This window comes from Theobroma umbraticum, unplaced genomic scaffold, assembly GCF_002168275.2.
Source record: "Theobroma umbraticum cultivar Fairchild unplaced genomic scaffold, ASM216827v3 scaffold_50.0, whole genome shotgun sequence".
NCBI lineage: Eukaryota > Viridiplantae > Streptophyta > Magnoliopsida > Malvales > Malvaceae > Theobroma > Theobroma umbraticum.
Window position 1 is genome coordinate 4,423,431 of NW_018397261.1, and position 25,241 is coordinate 4,448,671.

At 35.6% G+C, this 25,241-nt stretch overlaps 4 protein-coding genes across 7 annotated transcripts; 2 read left to right on the forward strand and 2 right to left on the reverse strand.

Moving 5' to 3' along the window:
* The first annotated feature begins 32 nt into the window (after nucleotides 1-32).
* Nucleotides 33-1,455, forward strand: LOC110418552 (uncharacterized). 3 transcript variants are annotated; one of them, XM_021431311.1, is made up of 3 exons: nucleotides 33-362; nucleotides 480-558; nucleotides 640-1,455. In XM_021431311.1, the coding sequence occupies exons 1-3, from the start codon at nucleotides 339-341 to the stop codon at nucleotides 1,386-1,388; spliced, it is 852 nt and encodes a 283-aa protein (XP_021286986.1). In that variant the 5' UTR covers nucleotides 33-338; the 3' UTR covers nucleotides 1,389-1,455. The 3 variants fall into 3 exon arrangements, with proteins under 3 accessions (XP_021286986.1, XP_021286985.1, XP_021286987.1); XM_021431310.1 differs by having other exon boundaries at nucleotides 480-1,455; XM_021431312.1 differs by lacking the exon at nucleotides 480-558.
* Nucleotides 1,456-3,270: 1,815 nt separating this feature from the next.
* LOC110418594 (uncharacterized) lies at nucleotides 3,271-5,570 on the forward strand. The gene is made up of 2 exons (XM_089783785.1): nucleotides 3,271-3,743; nucleotides 3,924-5,570. The coding sequence occupies exons 1-2, from the start codon at nucleotides 3,345-3,347 to the stop codon at nucleotides 5,457-5,459; spliced, it is 1,935 nt and encodes a 644-aa protein (XP_089639911.1). The 5' UTR covers nucleotides 3,271-3,344; the 3' UTR covers nucleotides 5,460-5,570.
* Nucleotides 5,571-6,260: 690 nt separating this feature from the next.
* On the reverse strand, nucleotides 6,261-13,039 carry LOC110417492 (signal recognition particle-related / SRP-like protein). 2 transcript variants are annotated; one of them, XM_021429849.2, is made up of 14 exons: nucleotides 12,963-13,039; nucleotides 12,703-12,798; nucleotides 12,497-12,563; nucleotides 12,266-12,376; nucleotides 11,846-12,041; nucleotides 11,254-11,339; nucleotides 10,868-11,063; nucleotides 10,028-10,139; nucleotides 9,135-9,262; nucleotides 8,708-8,914; nucleotides 8,490-8,599; nucleotides 7,825-7,954; nucleotides 7,422-7,571; nucleotides 6,261-6,932 (listed from the first exon to the last, which is right to left on the reverse strand). In XM_021429849.2, the coding sequence occupies exons 2-14, from the start codon at nucleotides 12,791-12,793 to the stop codon at nucleotides 6,711-6,713; spliced, it is 1,806 nt and encodes a 601-aa protein (XP_021285524.1). In that variant the 5' UTR covers nucleotides 12,794-12,798; nucleotides 12,963-13,039; the 3' UTR covers nucleotides 6,261-6,710. The 2 variants fall into 2 exon arrangements, with proteins under 2 accessions (XP_021285524.1, XP_021285525.1); XM_021429850.2 differs by lacking the exon at nucleotides 12,963-13,039 and adding an exon at nucleotides 12,912-12,949.
* A 1,129-nt stretch (nucleotides 13,040-14,168) lies between these two features.
* LOC110417491 (putative alpha-mannosidase At5g13980) lies at nucleotides 14,169-25,070 on the reverse strand. The gene is made up of 29 exons (XM_089783743.1): nucleotides 24,741-25,070; nucleotides 24,555-24,638; nucleotides 24,358-24,446; nucleotides 24,054-24,228; nucleotides 23,785-23,904; nucleotides 23,582-23,665; nucleotides 23,423-23,494; nucleotides 22,842-22,955; nucleotides 21,457-21,557; nucleotides 21,267-21,366; nucleotides 21,008-21,175; nucleotides 20,832-20,921; nucleotides 19,885-19,950; nucleotides 19,714-19,770; nucleotides 19,053-19,272; nucleotides 18,798-18,943; nucleotides 18,156-18,221; nucleotides 17,938-17,997; nucleotides 17,782-17,853; nucleotides 17,120-17,167; nucleotides 16,883-17,002; nucleotides 16,700-16,765; nucleotides 16,056-16,168; nucleotides 15,829-15,913; nucleotides 15,626-15,736; nucleotides 15,450-15,545; nucleotides 15,104-15,151; nucleotides 14,634-14,702; nucleotides 14,169-14,554 (listed from the first exon to the last, which is right to left on the reverse strand). Exons 1-29 carry the CDS (start codon nucleotides 24,939-24,941, stop codon nucleotides 14,357-14,359), a joined length of 3,039 nt encoding a protein of 1,012 aa, XP_089639869.1. The 5' UTR covers nucleotides 24,942-25,070; the 3' UTR covers nucleotides 14,169-14,356.
* Nucleotides 25,071-25,241: the final 171 nt, after the last annotated feature.

Consider the following 25,241-nt stretch of genomic DNA (forward strand, 5'->3'; position numbering starts at 1 on the left):
TTTCACAAGGCAAACAGACTGGCTCCATTAAGTAATTATTGGGATTCCCTAAGATTTCACTTCCCTTGTATAACTGACAAAATATAACCAATTAACCACCAAAAATTAAGATTATAGAAAAAGGCCTTCCATATTTCCCTAAAATTTCATTCTTGTAAAATCTCCCAAGATCTCCGGACTCCAATGTTTATGGAAAGCTTAATAACTTCCTTAAACTAACCCCTCAAGACATGACAAGACAAAGTCTAAAAGTTTGTCTCTCTGTATATATCCCCTGTCAATGCTCTGATCCTAACCTAAGAACTTAAACATCTCTGTCAAGAAATCAGTCCAATTCCATGGAACATCGCCAAGCATTGCCGGTAATATCCTAATCTCATTTAGTACTACTATGTTTCACAGATTTATGCTTGTATCATATCTTTCGTGATGGAATTTTATTTTTGTTTTTTTTTTTCCCTTGGAATATATAATTGTAGACTTATTCTCTGAAATTGAATATCAAGTGTTGCACCATGTGTCGATTGAAAGTAAAGGAGAAGCTACAAAAAATCAAAGGTTGTTTCTCCATTTTTACTACTAATTTGGTTTGTATTAAATTTGTTTTTGCTGAAATTTTCCATGTTTCCCTACAACTAGGAGTGGAGTCTATCGTCTATGATTCCGACGGAGTGGTAACAGTTTCAGGAAAAGTAAACCCAATGATTATCGTGAAGAAGCTTGAGAAATGGGGCAAAAGTGCAGAGCTTTTGTCCTTCCGAAGGTCCCCCAAGCAAGATGTTCAGGGCAGTACCAGCTGTTCTAACAAAGGGGTTGATAATTCTGATCATCACGGATCACATTCCAAAATAGAAAAAGGCTGTTGTTGTCGTTGTGATGCTATGTCTGATTCTGACGATAACCATGATCATGGTCAAGATGATAATGGCGAGGTACGTGCAGCTACGAAAAGCAATGCCAGCATCACTTGGCAACACCCTGATCCCACCATCAACAAGCAAAGCACAAAGGGTAAAGTCAAGAAAAGGTTTATTGGTTTGTTTTCTAAGAAAATTGGAGGAGCAAAAGAGAAGTTGGATGAGACCAAAGATCGAGTATCCACGATAGGGAAGCCCTCAACGATGGATGGACCACCCAAATGGCGATTTCCCTGGACGCCTATGCCTAGGTATGGTGGTCCTATGCCATATAATCGACCCTTTGAGTCTTATCGTCCGCCGCTGACTGGAAGGCCAGCAGCACCTCCGCACCATCCATTTGGGCTAATGCGGCCTCCCCCTTCGCCAGCGGTACCTCCTCCATATGGTTTTTTCAATTCTAGGCCACCGCCAAAGGCTAACCCTATGATCCACTACACCAGTTATGCAGACAATTACAGTTACTGGTGAACTGTTTAAAGTTTGAACATGGTCGTCTGCAAAGGACTTGTTATTTGTTTGTCCCTTGCCTTAGAAATTGAAGCTTGTTTTTCATCTACAATGGATAACCAATTTAATTTGTCCTTTATTTGAACTATTTAATTTCAACTTTCTTTGGACTTCATAGCTGATAAAGATGCTAATTAATTGAGTTAGCTTTTGATTCAGTGGACGGTGAGCCATAACATACTGACTGCGAAATTGATTGCTAATGCTTAAAAGCAAAAAAAAAAAAAAAATCATACAAAAATCACCACTGCTGATAAAGGAAACGCCAATTTCATGATGCAACACCCTAAATCATTCGCAAGGTTAAATTCAATTGAATAGTTATAAGAGATCATGCATTAACATATATTTACTTTTTTCTATTTAAAAAAAAATAATTTGTGAAATTTTTATATTTTGATAATTTTTGTACAAATTGTTCTAAATTATAAAAAAAAGAGAGAAAATGTAATGGTAAAAAATTTTCATACATTTTATATTTTTTTCTTATCCTCCTTTCTCTCTTTGTCTATTTTACCCAAAATTTAAAACATTTTAATCACGTTAAAAATCTAAACATCTAGATCAAATATTTATGCTTAAGAATACCATCACATTAAAAATTTTCATACTTTTTATATTTTTTCTTATCCTCCTTTTTCTCTTACTTTTCATTTTATGATAAAAATATCAAAATATCCTTAAGAGTACCATTAGAAATCTTAAACTTTAGAATAAATATATTATAAATTAAAGATAAGAAAAAAACTTGAAATTTGTGAGCGAAAAATGTTACCATTTTTACCATAGTAGTCACATCTATCCTTCAAATTGACACTTAACTATCAAGTAAAGAAAATAAAGAGATACGGGCGGCAATGCATGTTTTAAATAAAATCAATTTAAGTAAATTGAATTGTAATTTATTTACGTAAAAAGTAAGAATATTTGAATATTTAAAAAATAAATTTAATTAAAAATAAATTATTTTTAGATAAAAAACTCAAATCAAATTAATTAACAGATACGGGACTATTCACGTAAAGATAATTACCTTTTTTTACTAGAGAGTTTCGATTTTGATAAATTTATTCTAGATGCTACTATAGTGTGTGCCACCAGCTCAGCTCAGCACCGTTTCTTTGCCTGCTGTTTCTTTCTTTCTTCAGCAATCTCTCTCTACTCTCTTATACGTACACAAACACAACATTAACATACATAGGGATATGGTTATACACATTTACCTGTTACTCTGTTGTATGTGTACGTATGGTATTCGGGTTTCGGTACTGTAGGAGAAGCAACAAAAACTGTTAGCCTGATTAGCCACATGTAAGTTCTTTTACTTAAATGTATTGCTTAAAGCTAAAAAATGGATTCCTTTTATTCAAGATTTTATAATCTTTGTGATAATGGGTTTGGGTTCCGGAAAGGTTTCTGGGTTTGTTTCGTCTTTTTCGTTGGTTTAATACTGTTTTATGAATTGTTGGTGTCTAATATCTATTTATCCGAAAAAGTGATATTTTTCTCATTTTGATATTTCTATATCATCTGCATGGTTCTGCTTTTCATTGCTTTAATTTTCTGTTTTTACATGTTATTTTATGCTCCTTTTGTTGAAAAGAAAACTGAGGGGGTAAAGAAGAACGGAAATGGGCTGGAAATGTTTAACTTTTCTATACTTTGGGGATGGAATGTTTCTAATAATAGGAACTAATCATGATGTTTAGATAATTAAAACGAGATGAATAATTCTTTTGGTGTGGGTATCAGTTCCCTCTTCCCTTGAGTAATTTTTGTGAACTATATGTTGTTCTTGTCGCAGGTTATGAAAACTTGGTTTTGATCACATCATCTACTACTTTTGAAGCTCTTTTCTCAAGTTGAATTGGATAATTTTGGATGAAGCATAGTATCAAGGTTGGCACCTCAAAGGAGATGAATCAAAAGGTTTTGGAGGCTCTTCAAGAAAAAGGAGTTGCTGAGACAATGATGACTCAGAAAGGTTATGCCAGTGCCAGGGAACACTTACTCAGAGCAAAAGAGCTTTCACCTGGGATTGATAATATTGAGTCGATGTTGACTGTGTGTGATATACTATCTGCTGCTAGTGTTAAGTTTCCTGCTTATGGAATCGATTACTACTGGATCCTTCAGCTTACACCACAATCTGCTCAGTCTGTTATAGGAAAGCGTCACCAGAAGCTTGTTTCCATGTTGCAACCTATCGTGAGAACTTTCCCTGGAGCAGAGTTGGCTCTGAAACACATACAAGATGCATTTCTCACGCTTTCAAATAATGAGACACGTTCTAAATATGATTTGAAAAGGGGTACAGTATGTGAAGACTGTTGATCTTTCAAGTTCCAAGCACCATGTAGTCAAAGTATCTCAGATAGTGAAACGATGAGTACTACTCAAACCTTCTCAATGGATTCTCACAGGAATTATATAGAAGGCAGTAAGAAAACAGCAGAAACACTTTTAACAGCTGTTGGAAATTCTATGGAGAAACAGTTGTCTTCAACAACTTTTGAAGACAATGAGAAGCAAAATGGTAAGATAGGTATGTCTTCAGATGGCATAAGTTTGTCAACAAACTCCCCGTCTACCATTTTGGAGGGGATTGTAACTTGCCAGGACTATTATAACTTTGAGGATGACAGGAAACTAGACTATCTTGAAGCTGGTCAAATCTGGGCAAGTCATTATAGAGCAAAGTTGCAGCACAATTACCGGTATGCTCAAATCACTATAAATTCAAGATCAGAAGTTTGTGTTACCTGGTTGAAACCAATCCCTACTAGTCCTAGTGAGAGAAGATGGTGTGATAAAGGCCTCCCTGTTGCTTGTGGATCTTTTGAATTGGTTCCAGAGACGGAGGAGGAGGTAAGTTGGCAAATTATTTCAGCCTATAAATGCTCCTGGACTCAAGGTATAATAGAGGATCAATTTGAAATCTATCCCAGAAAAGGTGAAATTTGGGCACTATACAAGGATTGGGACCTTGATGATTGGTCCTATGATCCTGATGCTGTGGAAGGATGTAGATTTGAGCTAGTTGAGGTCATATCAGAGTTTTCAAAATATTCAGGTGCAGATGCTGTGTGTTTGGTTAAGGTCAATGGTTTCAAAAATGTGTTCAAGAGGCAAATAATGGGAGGAAATCCCATCACTTTCCATATCTCCCCAAGTAATATTTACATGTTCTCACATAATGTTCCAGCATATAGGTTCAGAGGTGGAGAGATTGATAATATTGCTGATGGGATGTTCGAGCTAGACCAGATGGCCTTGCCAGATTACATGATTCAAGACATGGATAGCCAACAATCACCAAATGAGAATAGAAGCCTTCTACCTAGACCAACTTCTTTCTCGAATCTAAATCCAGAGAAAAAAAATTTAAAGCCGGGTTCAACACAGAAACGTTTGGCAACAGGACAGGTATGGGCTGTATACTGTGGAAAGGATCTAATGCCTAGGCAATATATCAGAATAAATGGTATAATTTCAGAGAGCCAGGTTTGTGGAACAGAGTTAGAACCTCGACCGATCCTTGATCATGAGATCCACTGGCAGAAAGAAAACCTTCCTATGGCTTGTGGAGTATTTAAAGTCAGTGGAACTAGTGTCAACCTTGACATGTCAACGTTCTCCTACTTAGTCCAGTGCCAACAAAGCACATGCGAGTCATTCTATTGGATTTACCCGCAAAAAGGTGAAATATGGGCTATGTATAAAAACTGGAATGCCAAGTGGAATCGCTCTAACTATGAAAACAACCAGTGTCAAATTGTACAGGTTTTATCAGGTTTTGAAGAAGATGGATCAAAAGTTGCTAGGCTGGGAGAAGTGAAGGGTTACTTAACTTTCTTCCGCAGGATACAATATGATGGGTTTGATCTCACCCATGCAGTTCGTAAGGAAGAGAAACTTAGTTTCTCACATCGAGTTCCAGCCTTCAGGGTGCCCGGAATTGGGAAGTATGGCATACCTGAAGACTCTTGGCACTTGGAACCAGATGCTTTACCTCCCAAGCGTGGAATGTAATTTCTGCATACAACTGTAGCTGAACTGCAAGCTAGGGTCTATGAACTGGTCCGATCACAATAATTTTAGGGCACATGAAAGGGAAAAAATGACAGCCTTTTTATGATGTCTCCTGGCCACCATGGAACATGATTGTTAATGAAAAAGAAAGGTGCAGATTATTTTCAGGAATTCAGTATTGATCCATTTTTAGCAGTAATCACGATTCGTTCACTAAATTCTATAACATAGACCACATTGAGAATTTTCAATTTTACTTTCTAAGTAATAAGGTGAACTCCCAGACTTTGAACAACCAAGTTCTTAAAGACTGTAGGCTCCACTGCATCGAGCCAAAAGCAAAGTGTGGGATGGCCAACTGCCCAAGGGCTTGAGGACAAAGGTTAAACCCTTCAAGCAGCAAGTGAATCGAAAGAAATACATGCTCACACGAGGACACCCTTATAATCTACTACAGCCAGCTATTTTGCTGTAGGCTGAATGAATAAAAGAGAGATCGGAACTTGATGCTCTGAACTTCTTCATTCTTTGAAAAACGGATTAAAGATCCAGGGCTCATTATAGGTGCAAAGTCCCCCGTAAGTCCCAAAGCTTTTCTAATAAAATATGAGAGATTAGTTTAGTGGCTAGAATTATAATGCAAAACACTGACAAATGCAGTGACAACGGACACCTAAGCATTTAGCTCCTGTTTGCTCCAAGGATCAAATAAGTCTTTGCGTCATGGGATGTATTGGACTATAGGCACCAAATAAGAAAACCCCGAAAATCTAAGGAACTACTGTGATAGATAGTGTAGTATACAGAAATAAAAACCTGAAAAGCCCACATAATGCTCAAGCTTTTGACCAGCATAAAGGAACACAAATAAGCAAACAAGGGAGTAGCCATGAGAAACCTGTTAAAAGATTCTTTTGAAGATTGGGAATTGGGATCCCATTCACACAACAGCCGATCCAAATAGTAGTTTCTGAAAGTATTGAAATGTATCCTCTTTCCTCTACCACCCAGCAATATAAAGGAAACAAAATTAATCCAGCTCTATGTTTCAGCCCCATAGTTTCAAAAGAAAAGCATAAAAACCCCATGCCTATATACTTCCCAAAAAGTTAAGAGTTATAAGAATTACTCAACTTCTAAATGCGAAGTCAAAGGCCAATGCATGTCAAAACCTCATCGAGTAAACGAATTTTTTTTGTTGGGTCCTATTCCTTTGCTTTTTCCTTTTGGATCAAGAAAACTTTGTCTAACTCAACGCCAAAGCCTACTTATGAAGCCCTTCTTGTCTTTCTTCATCCTGTTCTCTAGAGATGGGAAATCAATAGCATTATAGGCCAGGTCTAGAACAATAGGATTACGAGGTATTGACTGAAAGGCCGGGGGGAAGGGTTCTATACGAGGAAGAGCTTTCACATTGGAATCACTGACTGCAGACTCGTAGAGATCAAGTTTCTCAAGAAGGTATTTTTCCACCTGAAACAGATCCAAAGCGCAAATCACATCAATGTAGCAAAATAGGGACCCAGAGATGTATCCCTGTCCCTAATACATTCTCAATTTTTTTAATAAAAGAAAGAATCAACAACTGAAATAAATTTACCATCCCAAATTCAAGAAAACAACATTGGAAATAGCTCTTTTTATGAAAGAAAATTCAAGTTTACAGTTCACTAATCCAACCGTAGGATACAAAAGAAGTTGAGAGCTCATGTAAATGGAAACAACTTATGAGTTCCAAATATCATATCAACTTGAAAACTTGCATGCATCATCTAATTCTACAATGATAGATGGTAGAATCCAATAGTTGATTTCATAAAACTAAAGTATATAAAAGTTCTAATGAGGTAAAAATAAATACTTCCACATTCGGTGCAACTTTACCCTGACTACATATTTATGTGAGCATGCATGACAGACACTTATTATAAATTCCAAGAATGGGGAAAGCATAAATAATACCTTCTTGTCAGCACCACTTAGTGATATAGTAGATATCTTCTTTGAGAGATTCTCTGGAGCCTTCTCCTCCTCAATAATTCCAGTTGCATGTTCTATGCAACTGTAAGATCTGCATTCATCGTATAAAGTCTTCAACTCTTTGATCATCATCTGTCAAGGATAAGGAGATACAGATTTAATTTTAATCATGATTATATCACTCAGATGTCTGAACCTAAAATTACGAGAAATTGTCAAGGAATGACTCCATTAAGGAGTTCATTAACAGGAAGAAAACATTTCAAGTGTCAAGCAGGTAATTTGCATGCAGAAAGCAATATACGCATTCAGCAGTTGTCAAACTAATGCAGAAAATCTAAGAGAAAATAGTGGGGAAGGCAAACCCCTAAATATATGTAGACACCTGCTCACTGTTACTATGAGTTTGAAACTTCTGTAGGGCATTGTCAGCAAGAGAGCGAGCACGGCAGTATAGTGCATATGCTTCCGTTCTCTTTCCAGCTAAACTGTATGACCTTGCCAAGTAGAAGCACCTGCAAAGAAGTCCAGAGGTCCATGTATAATTTCACCAGGCAACATCTTGTATTAACACACCCAATATCAATCTCAAAACTAATTTAATTCCTTCATAAAAGGACTCAGTTTCATCATTTTGAAAAGCAGGAAATTATCAATTCTTTTCACACCTCCCAACACCACCCAAAAGAAGGAAAAAGTCCTTCCAATAAAGAAAGATATTAGAGAATACCGCATAATGTCGTTATATCCAGAGCTCAAGCAAGTAAATAACTTTGTACATAGAATAGAAATATTCAAAATGTAACCAAAAATTGAGTATAACCAATCAAATGGTATACCCTTTTCTTTGTCAAAAAGAAAAAGGATATTATCCTTGAACATGTCCAGGAATATATATATATATAATGCTAGGCTATGATTGCAAGAGTTCTGACAGATAATAACCGACCTCAGTATGAAGAAAACCAACAAAAGTGTAGCAACCCCAAAACTGCCCCACCCACCAACAAAAGAAAAAGGAAGACATTACAGAGCTCACAGAAATTAAACCTTTCTGCTCGGAAGGCCAAACTTTTAAGTTGACACTCTTCTGCAAATGTCACTTCTTCAGGTTTTCTATCCCTTCCAGAACTAACTAAATCAGATAGATCAGCTGTATTCTGCCAAAAATAGAATCAATTAAGAAAGGTGCTACTCAATACAAGCTTCTTTTCTGGGAGGGAAGGCATGCCAAAAAAAAAAAAAAATACTCCTTGATAGAAGCTAACCTGTAATAAAAGATCATATAAGCGAACCAACTCCTCAGGCTTGGTGACTTTCTCGTTTTTGTCATCACGACGCCTAGTAAGTTTGCTCTTTGCAATGCTAACCAACAACTGGTTGCGCTCAATTGTTCGTTGTCCTAGTACAGCACTAACTGCCTTATCGAGACCATTTAAGTCATCTTTCACATTTTCAGCGTTACCTGCACTGGCCTAAAGTGTACACCAAATCAGGAACATGAGCGTCATAGAAGTGAAATTGGAAGTGAATAATTTATAAGCGATTGACAAATTTTAAAATTCTAATAAATAGTACTAAATAAGAAGAAATAATGACTCAAGAAATGCAAAATTTCTTGAGAAAAAAGAAAAGAAGAAATAATGACTCAATTTCTATGAAAAGACAGCAAAACTGTTGATTAACACTCCATACCAAGTCACTCCGGATACAGCTCCTTGCTTCATGATATGCTGTAAAAATTTTATCAAAAGTTGCTAGTCTTTTCTCTGCTGAAAGTGAATCTGCTGATGGACCATGTAAATCCTTTTCCAGTTCTTGGGCTGCACAAATGGTTACACAGAAAAAATTATCAATTTAGACTATAATTGGACTATAAACCAACTTGAAGGGTTCAAGAATGACCAGCCAATCTAGAGTCCAAATTTGAAGCACACGGGTACATTTTTCACATCTACGATAATGACACAAACCATAACTTGTGAAACAGTATTCAATCAAAGCTAGAAATTTGTTATTGCCACAAATTTGGTGCATTTTAAATCAAGAGTAGAAAAAAAAGGAAAAGCAAGAAAGACTGCAGCACAGAATTGGAATGCTAGCTTCAACTGCAATCTGCATCTGTGTGGCTTACAAACTAGGTGAGGTTAGTCATCAAATTAAAGCTAAAAAAATTACCCACTGTAAGTGCCAATAAAATAAGACCTTAAGATGTTGACTATTTCTAGAAGACAGACAACTCAAAACCAAAAGTCATCCTAAGAAAGAAAAGATAAAAGGCCCAACTGTAAGCACAGAACCAGGGTAGTGCCGTCACTCATTGATCCATGCCCTTGATACAATGATATTTTAATCACTATCGAGCAAAAAAGGCTAAACCAAGAATTCTTCAGTCGTAAGAGTATATGCAATGTGAGTCAACATCTTATTTCAGAAACAAAAGCCATTAAAAATTTAATGGTCAATCATATATTACCACAATGATTTTTGAGTTGGCTTTCAGTTTTGATTCTTAATTTGAACAACATACATGCTAATCTCATTATGAAAATCACACAGGACATAGAAAAAAAAAACTAATAGCAAACCTTTCAAAATGGAAACCCGTGTTTTTGCATTAGAAATTGGGAATCTATTGCCAAGCCAATAGAACTCGGTCAGAGATGCAGCCTGTTGTGATCTTGCCTCTGCCATCACAGCCTGCAAATCAAGATAGTATAAGACATCAGTCTAACTGACAAAACCCCCTGCAGAATAAAACAAGAGAAAAAGAAAAAAAGTTTTTGTTTCCTCTCTCTCCCTTCCCAGCACAGTTATCTGATATAAGCTTTGAGGAGGTGCATAACCAATTTCAAGAGCTATAAACAAATGAGCATTCATTTTACAAAGAAATTATCACTTATGCAAGCTTTAGCCACAGCATAACTAACTTGTTATGACAAAGCAGCTTAAGATATTCTGTCATAGATGCAAATTTCTGCAAGCAAAGGATCAGCTTGAAGGTTGAAAAGGATAGCACCAACATCTTATTAAAATTTACTAAGAAAAGGAAATCATTAGTTTGTTGCAATTGAACTAATATTAACAAAATGATGCATATTAATTCAGAAAGAAAGCATGTATTAAAACCCATCACTTCACCTTGAGTAAGATGGTAAAGCATTGCCAAAAGGTAGTTCTTATGGAATTTGAAAGCTTCTTTTTTTAAGACACCTAAGAATTGATAACAAATATAAAGTAGAGAAAGTGAGAGAGTCGTTTTACATATATGACACAAACTAAGTTCTCATAGCCAAGCAGCGGGTAGCAAGTCAGTTGGAAAAATCAAAAAGGCAGCAAGTCATTCAAACTTAATACAGGCAACTGTAATCATGATAATAAAAGAAACTATGCATGCATAAACTTCCTGTTTAAAGGAATGAACTAACCTCCAATTTTGCTTTGAAAAGGTCCAGTGCAGGACCTTCCATTTCACCAATCTGTAAAAGCTCAGAAGCTTGCAAATTTGACTCTCCAATTTTGTGAAGGCAATACCGAATACTAGGTTCAAGCTCTTCAACACGTTCACGACACAAGACTTGATTCTCCACATCTCCATATTTCCCAAGTTCTTCATAGACAGCCCTGCAACATAATCAAAGAAGTTAGCCCTGTGTGCTCTAATTGAGAAAACACCATTAAAAAAATATTATGAAGGATATTTAATTTTTCCTTTTGACAGGGTAGTTTGCAGATCAAGCAGAAAATTAGCTATCTACTCCAACAAGATAAATGTTATCTATGCGTCCAGATACTATTGGAGACAAGCACAAACCTGGCACTTTTGAAGTTCCTCAGTGCAGTGTCCCAATTCTGATCTTGTTCAAACAACAAATTCCCTTTCATATAGGATGCATAGGCCTACAATAAAAAACAAAACAAGATGAAGTGCAAAGAAAGAAAGAAAAACTTCATCAAGAAAGAAGATCCACAAAAGGCTGTAGTAATTTGAAGGTTCATCACAATAGACAATCAGAAATTTGACTAAGATGCATGGATATATAGAGGCATGCCTAGTTTCACTTCTTCCTCCACAACTACAAAGTCTGTGCCTCTGAGCACAGTTTATATCTGGGTAAAGCTCACCCAATACAGAGAGCAAAAACTCGTTTTGCTCGCTACCATACCTTTGTAAGCAATATTTTACCTACTAAATTCAAGCATTTGCACCTCAACATGACTCAAAAGGCACAATATTTGACCAAATACAGGAAGAGAAACAATGGAAGAAATTTCAAAAAAGAAAAGAATGCAAGTATACGCTATTTTCTACTCCTTTTCTTTCCTCCTGTAAGCAGGAAAAAAGCATGTTTACTTTATAGCTACAAAAATAGCATGCAAAAATAACAACCAAATTGCAAACGCACCTCAGCTTCTAAAGATGTTCTGGAATCTCCTTTAACAGAACACAAATGTGAAAACAGATCTGCCCATTTTACTGCCTTGCGTAATCTACCAATTAAATAGATACGCTGGCGTGCATTTGGGCCATCTGGAAGCTGTCTTTTCTCCATGGCATGGCTCCAAGCTCTCTCTGCCGTATATAGAACCAGATGAAGAAACCTATTTTAAATCAAATCAAAATTACAGTTTTCACTTAGAAAAGCTATGATACCTTGACTCCATATTGCATCCATTAGCCAATCCTCTCCAATGATGGTCTATTGAGAAGACATAACATTATGGAGAGAGCTTCTAATGGAAATAATTTGAATTAAAAGAAAAATTAACAAGACATTCAGAGATGTAAAAATTTTTATATTACTACAAAAATTAACAAGACAGACCTCACTTCAGTGACAGTGGACTCGGTAATGGCTTTTCGGGTGTATTTACCGCGGCCATGTGTGAACTTCAATGATTTATATAACCTCCTCAAACGAGCAGTGCAATACCTCCTGCAGCGACCATATAATTCATGGAAACATTAAAAACATTCAAAATAATCAAAAACCATTTTAAGAGAATGCATTTCAATAATTCTTTAAAATAAATAAACGAATTTCGCGTAAATGTACCGGTAACGAGCGTAATCTCCATGTCGTAATCCATGTTGCATCTGTGCAGACTTTAGAAGCTGCAAAACTGAAAACGGAAGCCAAAATTATACAATTTTAAATAGAAATGAAAAAGAAAAACAGCTAGAACCTTCAATCTCGCCGTTGAAATACTATTGTTGATGCAATTGAAGAAAAACGTCGACAGAGAAATAACAAAAACTGACCGTGGATTGAGTACTTGGGGCTGATCTGATCGGAAACGTTTGAATTTGGATCGTCAATTTCCATTGCCGTTACTTCGTTAACCTTCGCCATGGCACCTTCAATTGCCAACAAAAACTACAAAAATTATACATTTAATAAAGAAAAAATGACACAAGTTTCTGGCAGATTGGCGGCCGGGAAATAGAATGAAAATATGAAGGCATTTCACCTGCGACCAAACAGAGTGTAGAGATCTAAACAAATTTGAGTACGGACGTACCTTGGATTAATCTAGCAAAGAATGGTGTACTACGGCTCGTCTCGAGTTTCTTTTACTCGACTGTGTCTGTTTCTTAGGGGGTTTTGTGGATCCGGTTACCGACCCGGGAGTCCGAAGCTGTAGCCATGATTTGGTCTGGCCTGGGTTTTCTTGATGGGCCCTTTGTTGGATTTTACAGTTCATCTTGTAATCTTCCTATCTGAGTTGGGCCTAGCTTACTGGATCCAAATATGATGGATCTGGGATTTCTAGAACACTACTTTTTTTGGGGGATTGGGCCTGATTCCAATTTCCAAACATTTGCTTGTTAATTATTCTTCTGTTATATTATATTTATGGCTTTTTTTTAATTCAAATGAATTCAGCTTTATAATTATTTTTAATAAATTTTTCAAAGACGTATTTTTTAAAAAAAAAATTGTATATAACATTTTTAAAAAATAATAATTAAAATTAAATTTATTTGACTAAAAACATTAAATAAGGAGAAACAAAGGGGGAGGGAAGGTATAGCAATGCATGGCATTCTATACTATAATTTTCTTCCAAAAAATCCAAATACTCTAAATAAGAAATATCAAGTCTTTACTTTTGAAATATCTATATACAAAATTTGTCTCCAAGGAGGGTTATTGGTTGACATGTGATGAGTTATTTACTTGCCATATGGCAACCAATAATCATTGTTGGGGATTTTTTTTTAACATTTTTTTATTTTATAACATATTTATACTCTATATAAAAAGTATTTCGAAGGAGTTGTTGGTTGACATGTAGTCAGTTATTCTTAATAATTATTATTTTTTACATTTTTTTAATTTTATAATAATAAATAAATATCTATCTATATATACTATATACTAAAACTAAAGCAATATTTTTGGATGACACTTGACATATTTTTTGTGGCATGTTTTTCATTTTAGAGTTATTTATTTGAATTTATTTGACATGGAACTAGATGGGGTTAGATTTGAATTTTGGCAGTGTTACATAGCAATTTAAATGCTGCTTTAGAAGAACCAACCAAAACGATAACCCTGCAAAATCTGGAAAGAGTTACCTTTCTAATATTTACACTCCAATTCTACTGCGTCTGATAGCTTTTGTGCATTCGTCAAATGAGTTAATTTCATTCATTCAACAACACTTCAGTTGGTCTAGTTGGATGTAAGAGTGCGTAAATTAGATTATAAGCGGATAAAATGAGTGAAGCAGCAAGCATTAGTTTTATTTAATGTTACAGAAGGCTGTTTGCTTTGGAGCCAATACATCTCTCGGCAAGAAATTTAAAAGTAACCTACTTGCTAGTTGCTTACCTCCCTGGCATGATTGATCGTTATTCAGGAACAATGAAGAACTTATTGGAACTTGTTTCTTCCAGTGATTTTCTTCTAATGGAATTCGATGACAAAGGTCCGGATTTCCATTGGAGCAAGTTCAACCACCAAAGTTGCTGGATCAACAGGTCCTCCCCTCACCACCTTGGGAGATTCTCCAGATGAGCCTTCTGCTTTCCACACCAGCCTCTTCTTTTCCATTTCTGCTCTTCCTTGGTTAGCAGATAGACTCATTTCTGTTACTTCATTTATCTGAATATGAGAAGAAATGAAATATTATCAGAATGGGTAATCGGAAGAATTTTCATGCACTCCATTTGGCCTTCTTTACCTTCTTATGTGCGAACACTTTTTTCAGTTGTACACTTGCCATAACTGAGAGATCCTTGTCCTCCCCAATCTTGCATTTGAAGCACCAAAGAAATAGTTTCATTCAGTATATGCCAGTTTGATGCTGAACAAAGAATTTCTACTCTTGAATGTGGTCAAAAGCCAAATGTTTCCAAACGCTTAAAACCAATCAATGCTGAAAAATGCATTGTAGTGCTAATTATTTGTATATACTCTCCATATATGTACATGTACGTATCTACAAATGTACATCTTCGCATACATAATCAGCCTTCAAGTGGAAAAAGTTGAGATGCTAAGGAGAATCTATTCATAAAGGTATGATAGTTATAAGAACTTCCAAATTCTTAATTAATTGGCACTGATTAGTTAAGATGCCTTAATTAAACTATTTGTGAAATCAGACCTCGATCATCAGTTCAAGTTTGATACATTAAACAAAATACCAACCTCGTACAAGTGTGCCAACCGAAGAAGAACTTTTCCATCGTCCAATTCCTGCAGATTTTTTTTAAAAAAATGTGAAGTATATAGATCATGAAATTATATGTCTAAGCCTTGGTAAGGAGATACTTTGCTGTAGTACAAAAGGGGATTGAAGCTATCTATTCGATCACATATCCAATGTATTAGGTAGAGTTTGACACCCTGAACACAACTTGTGCAGCGATGCAATTCTGGGGAATCTTTTTTACACCTTTCCCTATCATTTTCTGAGAGTTCATTATGCCATACAACAGACTGGTAATTGAAAAAATACTAGTAGATTAACAAGACACAGACATGAGATACATACCTGGATGGTTATCATTGCAACATTATCAGGTAAAACATAAGAGGGGTCCATCCCTGAGAAGGATAAGATGCGGGAATTTGCCCATTCATCTCCATCCTGCAAAATGCTAACCAAACGTTTATTAGTCTCTGGTTAACCACAACCTGCAACAAGATAGTTCAACTTATTGCTTTCACCTGCTCTGTAAAGGCTAAGAGAAATGGAGAATAAATCTCCTGACCAAATGATCGACGCCACTTAGCTGCCTCTCCAAGAGGATCAATTCTGAGGTAATACTTCCCCACAATCTATCCAAATTTGATTTGTTAACAAAAATATACATGAAAAGTATGGCATTGCTCGAAACTGAAGATCAAAGATACGACTGATATTTGCTTACAGTTAGTCCACTGCATTTATTGTGAACGCAAACTGTTTCATTTAGTGCTTCTGCAACACCTCTATCATCATCATGAAGCAACCTCCTATACAAAGAAGGGAGAACCAAAATTATAGATTTCAAAAATTTATCAAATGTATAATTGATTATCATGGTATCCATCCACTGACATTCTTATAGAATCGTAATAGATAAAGAACAAGCAACAGAAATGCAAGAGATTAAACCTATGGAGCATTAGTTCTAATTGACCATCCTTAATGCTGGCTCCACCCACAGATCGATCAACTAAGACTGAGAGCTCCTTACCATCATCCTTAAAGTACAACCCAAGATTAATCTGAAATGAAAGCAAATAAAAACTTCTTAGGGCAGAGCCTTGAAGAGACCAGCCAGTCAAAGTGCAGATTGTTAAAAGGTTGTTGAGCAGTAGTTCTATAAGAAGAGATGCAGAGCAGCAATACAAACTAACTACATAGCATAAAATAATTGCAAACAATAAATAGTCATTCATCTATATACAGCGGGCCTCATCTTTAAGTAGACATGGAGCACAAAAAGACAATTTATCCAGAGATAATTTGCTAGTCTTGAATTAATAAACCCAAATGCCCACCCTTCACAATTTAAAAATATGAATAACCTTCTGCAGTTTCATATGATATTGTTCACACTACTTCTTTCATCAAGTATATATAAAAAGAAAATTCAGTTTTCAATTAGGTGAAATTTGAACTCAAATGCTTAGATATACACTGCAGACCTCTGACCTTAACAATGGTAAATTGTCAACTGAACAGATTTGGCTTCTTATTCTACAGGCTGTGTTAAAAGAACTTTAGGAGATAACATGACGATGTATTAAACATACAGGGTAATAGTTTCCTGCTACAGGTTGATTCACTTCCAGGTTCCAATCTTTCCTATAGTCTCGAATCTGCAAAATAATAATTTCCATAAAGGCTGCGTACAAGCAAAATTCCAGAGATCAAATATTGCTATCCATACATACTCCATCAACATGCTAATATATCAAGACAACCAGGCAACAAACCCTTTCAATGAAATCGCGACCACAGGAATCTGTATAGAATGTTTTGTTGGTTTTCATATGTGTTGAAATCTGAGTCACAACTTCTTTTCCAACTCCATCATCAATAGGAATAGGCCCAACCTAAAATTAAGAACAATTGTGTTATGCAAACAGCTCTAACACAAAAATTTCCTCCCACACTGTTTAGGATAAATATGTATATGAATATCAAAAAGATCATAAATGTAAAAGACTTACAGTGAACTCAAATTCAGCATACTCCTTTCCCTTGTACACTCTTGTGATCTGTTTATGCAGACAATGATGTTAGTTACTGAAAGAATTGAGGGTTAAGGAACCTGTTACTTCCAAGTTTAGAGAGCATAAAGAGAATTTTATCTGAACCCATAACAGAATGTATCAGATCATAGTAATTGTAGACATCTATTCAAACAAACAGGTAATTTATGGTCCAAATCTAGTCAGCCTTTTGCCATGCGATATTAAAAATTCTATACAAAAAGAAGATTTGATTCTTCAACCATGTGCAACTTGTATGATGAAAGAGAGAGGGTGGAAATGGGGCATACGTTGATTATATGTCCAACATATTACAATCACATCCATTTCATCTATGATCTATACCATCTAAAACTCTTCTACTTTTAGGTTACGTACAGACATAATTTTGAAATAATTTATTAGTGATTAGACCAATAAACATAGATTTTAACTTTAATTACATGTTGCACCTTTATTTGAGTGTCTCAATAAAACAAAGGTCAGCTAACATTTATTTTCTTTTAACATGTTTTCTGTGATCATATTCTGATTCTTTATACTACTAACACAAAATAAGGAAGGCTATGTCGGAAAAGAAACAGAACAAATTGACGCATGTCATTTGAAGAGAGATTAACCTGATATATCCATGAATTGATTCTCTGGTGAACCTCATCCAATAATGGTCCTCGCAAAACGGTAAAAGAAGCCTGAAAAGTTTTCACATCCTATAAAATTTGAAGCTTGTTGCTGTTTGATGTAAATTCTTAAGAGTGTGCTTCAAAAATATGTACCTGCCCATCTGATCTGGTAGGATATGTGTGATTTGGACGAAAGATGTATGCTCCAGAGGCCTTCAAGAAGTTAAATCAAAATAATTATTTCCAAAATTTTATTTGTATAGTCAAAAACCACTAGTGTAAAGAATGAGAAAAAAAAAGGATATAAGAATTATGAAAATTAAAAAAAAAAAAATCAGTAAAGAGGCTTCTATAAAAGGGTATATGATCACCTGTTCGTCCACACTTCCATCATCTCCAGAATAAAAGCTATATGATTGCCTTACAGATTCTTTTACCTTCACTTTCATACAATAAGAAATCAGATATAAGATATGTTGAGAAAATAAAGAAAGAACAGATGATTTTTCATTCAATATGTGCTCTGTTATGGAGCACTGAAAACAGAAACTTAACAAAGGCTACATGAACTTAGTACATGATGATCACACACTGAAAATAACATTACAAAACAAGCTTATACATGAACTTACATCTGTATTAACATATTAACACTTGTTCTAAAGGGATTAACAAGTATAAAACATCATTGTCTAGCTTCCATGCATCAATCCATGTATAGTCATCAAACCAGACAAAAACATACACTATGGTGCATGAAATACAAGTGGATTTCCAAATGTCACAAGGTCCACTTGGCAAAGCAAGCATTAACTTCAACAACATACACATATATAGTAAACTGTTTGGTGTAATCAAGCAATTAAAAACAATAAAAGGAAACTAATAGCAATAATACACACAGTCACACATACACATATACGTATATAGATAGATAAACAGACAAGGAGGGGGAGGGGGGGGAACTCAGTGATATAAAGAGAAAAATATAAAAGGAGAACCAAATAACACACCATAGTTCTGCTATTAATATAGCGAATGAGTTTTCCTTGGTTTTTAGAATACACAAGTCTTACGTCGCCTGGCCCTACTTCAATTACATCACTTTGTTTTTCTTCAGAACTGTACACTACGTGGCTCTTTGAAGCAGCAGCTATCACTGTGAAGCAGGCCAACCAAACATACAGCTTATGTCAATAGAATGCTAATAAGAAATCCCATGGTCCTAGGTATTACCATTTTCACAATATAGCTATAATATTTGTAACCTGGTCGTTTGCCTTTTGAGATGAAGTACGTGTTGAAACCAATAGGTGGTGCAGATGCTGAAAATGCGAGCCAATACTTTGGAGTAGCACTTGGAAATTTACCCAAATAAGCCACAGAATAGTAATTTCTTATGGCCAAAGATGCATTTTGCAGAGGTAGAAGCTGTGATTCAATTTCTTTTCCAGCAGAATCTTTAACAATGACATTCTCATCGATAACCTGCAGCAAGTGATGATGCAAAATCACATTTCAGAAGCATAAGGACAAAGTAAAATGCATCCAAGGTTGTTCATCTTTCATCCTGCCCAACCAACACATGCACATAATAGAGTGTAGACAAAAGAGAATTATGTAGCAATAATAAAACAATAAGACAAAACACAGTCCCCCATAAAAGGCAAATAAAAACTCCTCCCCGGAGATGTGCATGCATGAATGTGAATTGACATGTATATATCTCAGTTTTTTTTTAACTTGCAAAAAATATATATATCTCAGTTTTTTCATTCATACTCGTAACACAAACAAATAACTTGTATATGGGCAGATGTAAACTCATTTTTTGTTTACAAGTAAACTGGGAATTTGGGAAATATGTGCAGTATCAAATTAAAGCCATGGAAAGTAAAGATCATAGCATTAAGAAGACTATATACTCACAGGAATTCTAATAACGTCCTCTCTTTTCCATCCTAAAGGATTGTAGACAACAACCACCTGAGAGAATAATACACAAATAGAATATAAAACAGGAGGAGTTAGATTAATCTTTTCATAATCAATGGAAAATTATAGCAAAAGAGATGAAATGTCAAATGCTAGTCTCTTTACCAGATTTTTCCCATTTGACAGATCAACCTCTGATGGAGGACAATAACTTATATTCAGAAGCAGACACTGAAAAGGATAAATTCAGAGTCAGTAGACTCAAACTGAAGGCAAATTAATAAACAACCCCATCCAAATAGGAACCTATACACAAAAGGTTTTATCTTAAAAGTGAGGGTAAAAAAGAAGAGCTTATGAATACTAGCAATTGTTCTTGAAGATAAGCTTTTTACTGACCATGAAATATAAGTAAAAAGGCATTGAAACTGGATTTGCAAGACTAAGTGCTTTCCTTATCCAAGTTCATTTTACCTCTAAACTGTTACTTGAAGCTGTAAATCACTATAGGAACTTCCAGGAAAATATATCCAGGTTTTCCTAACAATAGCATTGAAATATGCTACAAGAACCCCTGAATAAAATAAATATGTGCTTCAATATTTTAAACCAAAGATCAGAGCTTTTTGCTTTTGATCAAAAAGATCAGAGCTTCAAATATGCATTTTTTCTCTTTTAAACTTTAACATCACTGATGAGTGAGATAAGAAAGGATAAATACACTAATGAAAATTTAGAGCTTCACAGGTCACTTTTAAGTATTTGTATTACTGCCCAAATAGGCACATGCAATTTTAATTAGGAGCCTATATAAATCTACAAGTCCACATGTTTGGACAAAGTTAATTACTAATGGGAAGAAATGTTATTCTTTCTCTTTTTTGTTGGCTGAAACTGAGGGGCAAAGCCATTAACCAAGCTAGTGTGTCTCATAATTAATATTGGCAAATTGTAAGCAGCCAAGATCATCAAGTAAAAGCTAGGGAAGATAAAAAAAAGGCAGATTTGTGTTTAGATTGTCTGACGGTGGCAAAAGTTCATTATGTTCAGCTAGCTAGCCTTGACCACGGAAAAACAGCCAATTAGATAAGTACAAAGAGTCATGCTATTGCCTGCTGAAATTTAGTCACTGGGCTCCCACCATCAGACTTTGAAGAGGACCTCGTCATAGATGCAAGTGATGATTCAACCACCTTTGCAGCCTGCAAGAACCATTAATTACAGAAGCATCACAAGAAGCTTAAGCCTTTTAAGTATTTATAGGAGAATAAATGCATACAAACTTTACCTCCTCATAGCCAATGGATAGTCTTTTTGCATAATCATCAGCCACGTGCTGCTTTGAAGTACCACTGACTGCATCATGATGTTGAGCGATTGCTAAGCCATCAGCTAAAGAATCAGTCTTAGGCCCCACTTTACTTCTTCCTTTAAAAAATTCCAATTGCCTTGCTGCCTGTTGTTTATACATAGTAAGCCAAGTTAAAATGATGTAGTAAGATAGATATGAGACGATTTATACCAGTTAAAAAAGAGATAAGTCATACCAAATAGTAGCTACTCATTGTTCTAACATAACCTTTGAGTGCAGGCCTGCTTGTAAAATATCCAGTCCAGTAGGCATTTATATGGTCTGCATATCTGATACTTGCATGTATCAATTGTGAATGCAGGTTACATGACCAACAGAAAATCTCCTATATAGACAAAGTTTAACTTTAAAAAATTTAAACTCACGGAAAGTAGTCATCAGTCTTGAGTGGCCAGGCCTCATTTGTTGCATACTTTGCATCAGTATATATTGATGGGGTTGAATATAGAGCATTGACACGTCCATCCTACAAGCATTACAATCAAAGGTCTTTTAGCAAGGAAAACAACACTAGCATATAGAGGTTAATTTGAGGATTATTTCTATAGCATGAACAGATTCAAACTGATCCGTGTAAAGGACATCATGGGATTCATAACTCTTTGTAAAAGGAGTTCTTGTGATAAGGAGAGGAAACATTGCAAACAAGTAAAAGATGCATCGGAGGCAGCAGAAGGGAACATCGGAGCAGTTACTAAAGTACTAAGTATTGTGATAGGTGGAAGACAATAAGAAGTAAATTAGGGAGTAGAAGAGAATTAGAAAGAGAATTTAGAGAGAAGCTCTGAAGGAGAATGTCTTAGCTCTAGAGGGAAGAGAGCCCTTGAATGAATTGTGCAAGTTCTCTATATATTGCCAAAAGTAATGACTATAAGAAAAGGCATTAATGTATGTAATGAATGACTTTATTAAGAAGAGCTTTAATATTAGATAACCATTACTAAAAGTTAATGTCGAGTAATGGTTAGAAACCCATTATGTGACGGTTGAAGTAATTAGGTGTGATAAGACTTGTTCTCAAGCAGAAGGTAACAAAGAATAGGTATACGTGAAAAAGCATAAAAGAAGAAACTTTATGTGAACAATTACACAAGAATAAGGTAAAAGAGGGAAACACTTGTTCTTCCGGAAAAGGTTAAGAGGAAGACCTCTTAAGCATCTCCAAATCTGAGCCACTAAGCCGAACTCTCCGAAACATCTCGAGATGAAAATAACCCGTGAACCCTATCACTTATTCCGGATTGCTTTCACTACCATCCATGTGAAGTGGTTATTTCATATGAAAAGTAGCGTTTCACTTGTTTTAGTTTTTCTGCTTGAAGTAGTGCTTCACTTGTTCTAGTTGTTTCGTATGAAATAGTACTTCACTTGTAAAGGTTGTTCTCATTATTCTCTATATAATATTATGTTGTACAATAATTTTTTAGAGAATAGATATTAACCAAATCAAGTATCTACACTCTCAGATGAAACAAGAAAGGCATGTCAGATTGAAGCTTGTTAACCGCATTTGTTTTTAATTGGGGGGAGCGGATTTTGAAGTTAGTGTAACATACAATCATGTCTAATTTGTAAATGATAACCTGTTAACAGATTGAAAAATAGTTGCTACATGTTGTAACATCACTAGTCAAATTTAAACAGTTGCAAGAATGCCAAATTGACAGGGCAGAAAATGCAGAAGACAACAAGAATGTCCTATTTAGCTAATATTAGATAATGCATAACAAATGTCTTGGAGAATACTAACTTGATTAACATAATGAATGAACTTGTCCATTTGCCGGAACCATGTATGTGCATATTGATACTTAAAATCTGTTCCCATAGTCCACATTACATGGTTTGTGCGAGTTATGTTAGCCTGAAAAAGTCAGAGAAATTTTTGGTAAGTGTCAAGTGTCAACCTTTCCTAATACAACAAACGCAAATCCAAGTTCATAACAATGGAATATACTAAGGGGCAGAGCAGACAAGAATTTGCAGAAGTCCTTGATAAGTAAGATCTTGGTTCTAAAACATTGACAAAGGCCAGCAACAGCCTCTACCAAAATCAACTGCATTGAGCAATTTCATTAATAAAGGGGAAAAGTAATTCCAGTCATACAAGATAATTTTGTATCTTCGCCAACCAAGCATATTCATATAAATATATAATAGCACAGAAAAATTGGTTCCAATGCCTATCTGAGACTGGGAAAGTACAGTTGCAGACAGAAACCAGCCCAAATGAAGCTGAACCTGAAGCTGCAGCAGAAGTCTTAAAGACATGCCATGCCAATGTAATTTTAATTAGTAAGCTTGAGATATCACTAATAAAAGGCACCTTACCTGGGATAATGCAGCTGCTACAAACTCATTCACGCGCTCAGGGACGTTGTAGTCAAATAACTCCATGTTATCCTTTAAGTGAAGACAAGAACATATAATCACATTTTGCTCAAACATATGAACTAAAAGCTTGTTAATAATCTCTAACAAAGTATTTACCTGGACAATTGGGGAATCATCATTAACTTCATAGTAGAAATTACTGGGAGGTTCATAATTCTCAGGGAATGCACCAGCAAATATCTAAAGAAAAGTAATCGATTAACTTAGAGAATTTAACCTAAAGTCAAGAACCGAGATAGTGAATAGTAATCGCACTCATTCTTAACATCTGAACGAACCTAATTACACTATCCACCCACCTGTGCTGATGAACTTAGACTCTTAGAGCCCCGCCAGACAACTTCAAGGCTCTTCTCATCTTTCCTTTTAGCTCTGTCTTGGTAGTCAATTCGAGCAAAGAATAGTGAATCAAATCCAACCTATGCCAGCTTGTAATTAGCAGATTGGTAGACAACGGATGGAGGACAAATGTGTTCTACTGACAAAGTATTGTCTAATTGAGAAGGAAAAAAAATTGTGTCGACTGGACAAGTGTTTGACATATCAGTGACGACAAGAGAAGCGATACCTCTGCACTCAACAAGTAAGCCTGCACTGCAGAATGTCCAAAGGGATCGATCTGCCAACCAATCCTAGGGGTCACATTAAATTCGCTTTTGATAAATCGATGTCCAAGAGTTGTTTGATCAATCATGTCAATGTAATGTGTGGCTGCCTCGTCATGCATGCACATGCCCCCATTTCTGCAAGTCAAACATCATATGTCCCACAAAAACTTAAATACCATAATCCCAGAATTTCCCCCAAAATGAAAAATTCATAACCACAAAATGATAACAAAATGTTAAGCAAACTTGAGTTTATTCCTGTACATTAGCTCTAGTTGACCCGAGTTGATAAGCTGCTTCACTTTCTCTTGAACTGCCTCACTCTGATCTCTCCACCACCGCTGGAAAAATGCCTGTAATCAATCACAGAACAATGTTTTCCAATCCTTTCAAATTTCAAATACAAAGTACACGGAGATTTAGAAAATAAAAAAATAAAAAGAAAGGAAAAAAATAGTTGCCTGTTCAACATAAATGAACTTCCTGTTCTTATCAGCTAACAGTGCCGGCACTATAGAATCCAAAACATTCTGAACACAAGCTCCCTGCAAATATAATCAAACAAAAAGAACAAAAAAAGTCAAATATTGATCAATAAATCCAAAAAAATAAAACTTTTTTCAAAAATAAAGTGAAAAAAAAAGGACCTGAATGGAATTGTTAGAGCCGACATAGTATTGATCAATAGTTTTCAACCAACCAACGTCATCGTGCGTATGAGCCACCAAATGAACATTAAGTTTCCCGGGAACTATCTTCGACGTCGTATTGTAAACCATGTACTTAGATTCCACCTCGCACCAGAAAATACACATCAATGCAATCAAAATCCACGCCCCAGTCGCCATGGCTGGCTCACACCTGCGCTGACGGAAAACCGGTAAACTCAGCTCAGTCTCCTACGTATAAACAAGAAGGCAAATCAAGCGAGGATTCCAAAGAAGAATTGGATCAAATTTTGTTGTCTAATTATTTGTATAGTTGTGGAAAGTAAGAAGGTGAGTGAACAGAGCCAAAGAGGTCGCTTTCGAAGACGTGGAAAAAATAAAAAATAAAAAAACCTTAAGGGTTCGTCAAGAAACGTTTCTTGAATAAGACAAAGAGACGTCCTCGGTTTTGAGACTTGACTGTTTGTGCGTGGCTCTGAG

Coding starts and splice junctions, on each gene's coding strand:
- LOC110418552 (XM_021431310.1), top strand. CDS start 339: ATGGAACATCGCCAAGCATTGCCG. Junction 363..479: donor AACATCGCCAAGCATTGCCG/GTAATATCCTAA, acceptor ATATAATTGTAG/ACTTATTCTCTGAAATTGAA.
- LOC110418594 (XM_089783785.1), top strand. CDS start 3,345: ATGAATCAAAAGGTTTTGGAGGCTCTTCAAGAAAAAGGAGTTGCTGAG. Junction 3,744..3,923: donor ATGATTTGAAAAGGGGTACA/GTATGTGAAGAC, acceptor ATGGAGAAACAG/TTGTCTTCAACAACTTTTGA.
- LOC110417492 (XM_021429849.2), bottom strand. CDS start 12,793: ATGGCGAAGGTTAACGAAGTAACGGCAATGGAAATTGACGATCCAAAT. Junction 11,064..11,253: donor AGGAACTTCAAAAGTGCCAG/GTTTGTGCTTGT, acceptor ATTATGTTGCAG/GGCTGTCTATGAAGAACTTG. Junction 7,572..7,824: donor CTCATAGTAACAGTGAGCAG/GTGTCTACATAT, acceptor TATCCTTGACAG/ATGATGATCAAAGAGTTGAA.
- LOC110417491 (XM_089783743.1), bottom strand. CDS start 24,941: ATGGCGACTGGGGCGTGGATTTTGATTGCATTGATGTGTATTTTCTGG. Junction 19,951..20,831: donor CAGTGACTAAATTTCAGCAG/GCAATAGCATGA, acceptor TATCCTTTTCAG/TGTCTGCTTCTGAATATAAG. Junction 17,003..17,119: donor ATGCTGAATTTGAGTTCACT/GTAAGTCTTTTA, acceptor TCTTAATTTTAG/GTTGGGCCTATTCCTATTGA.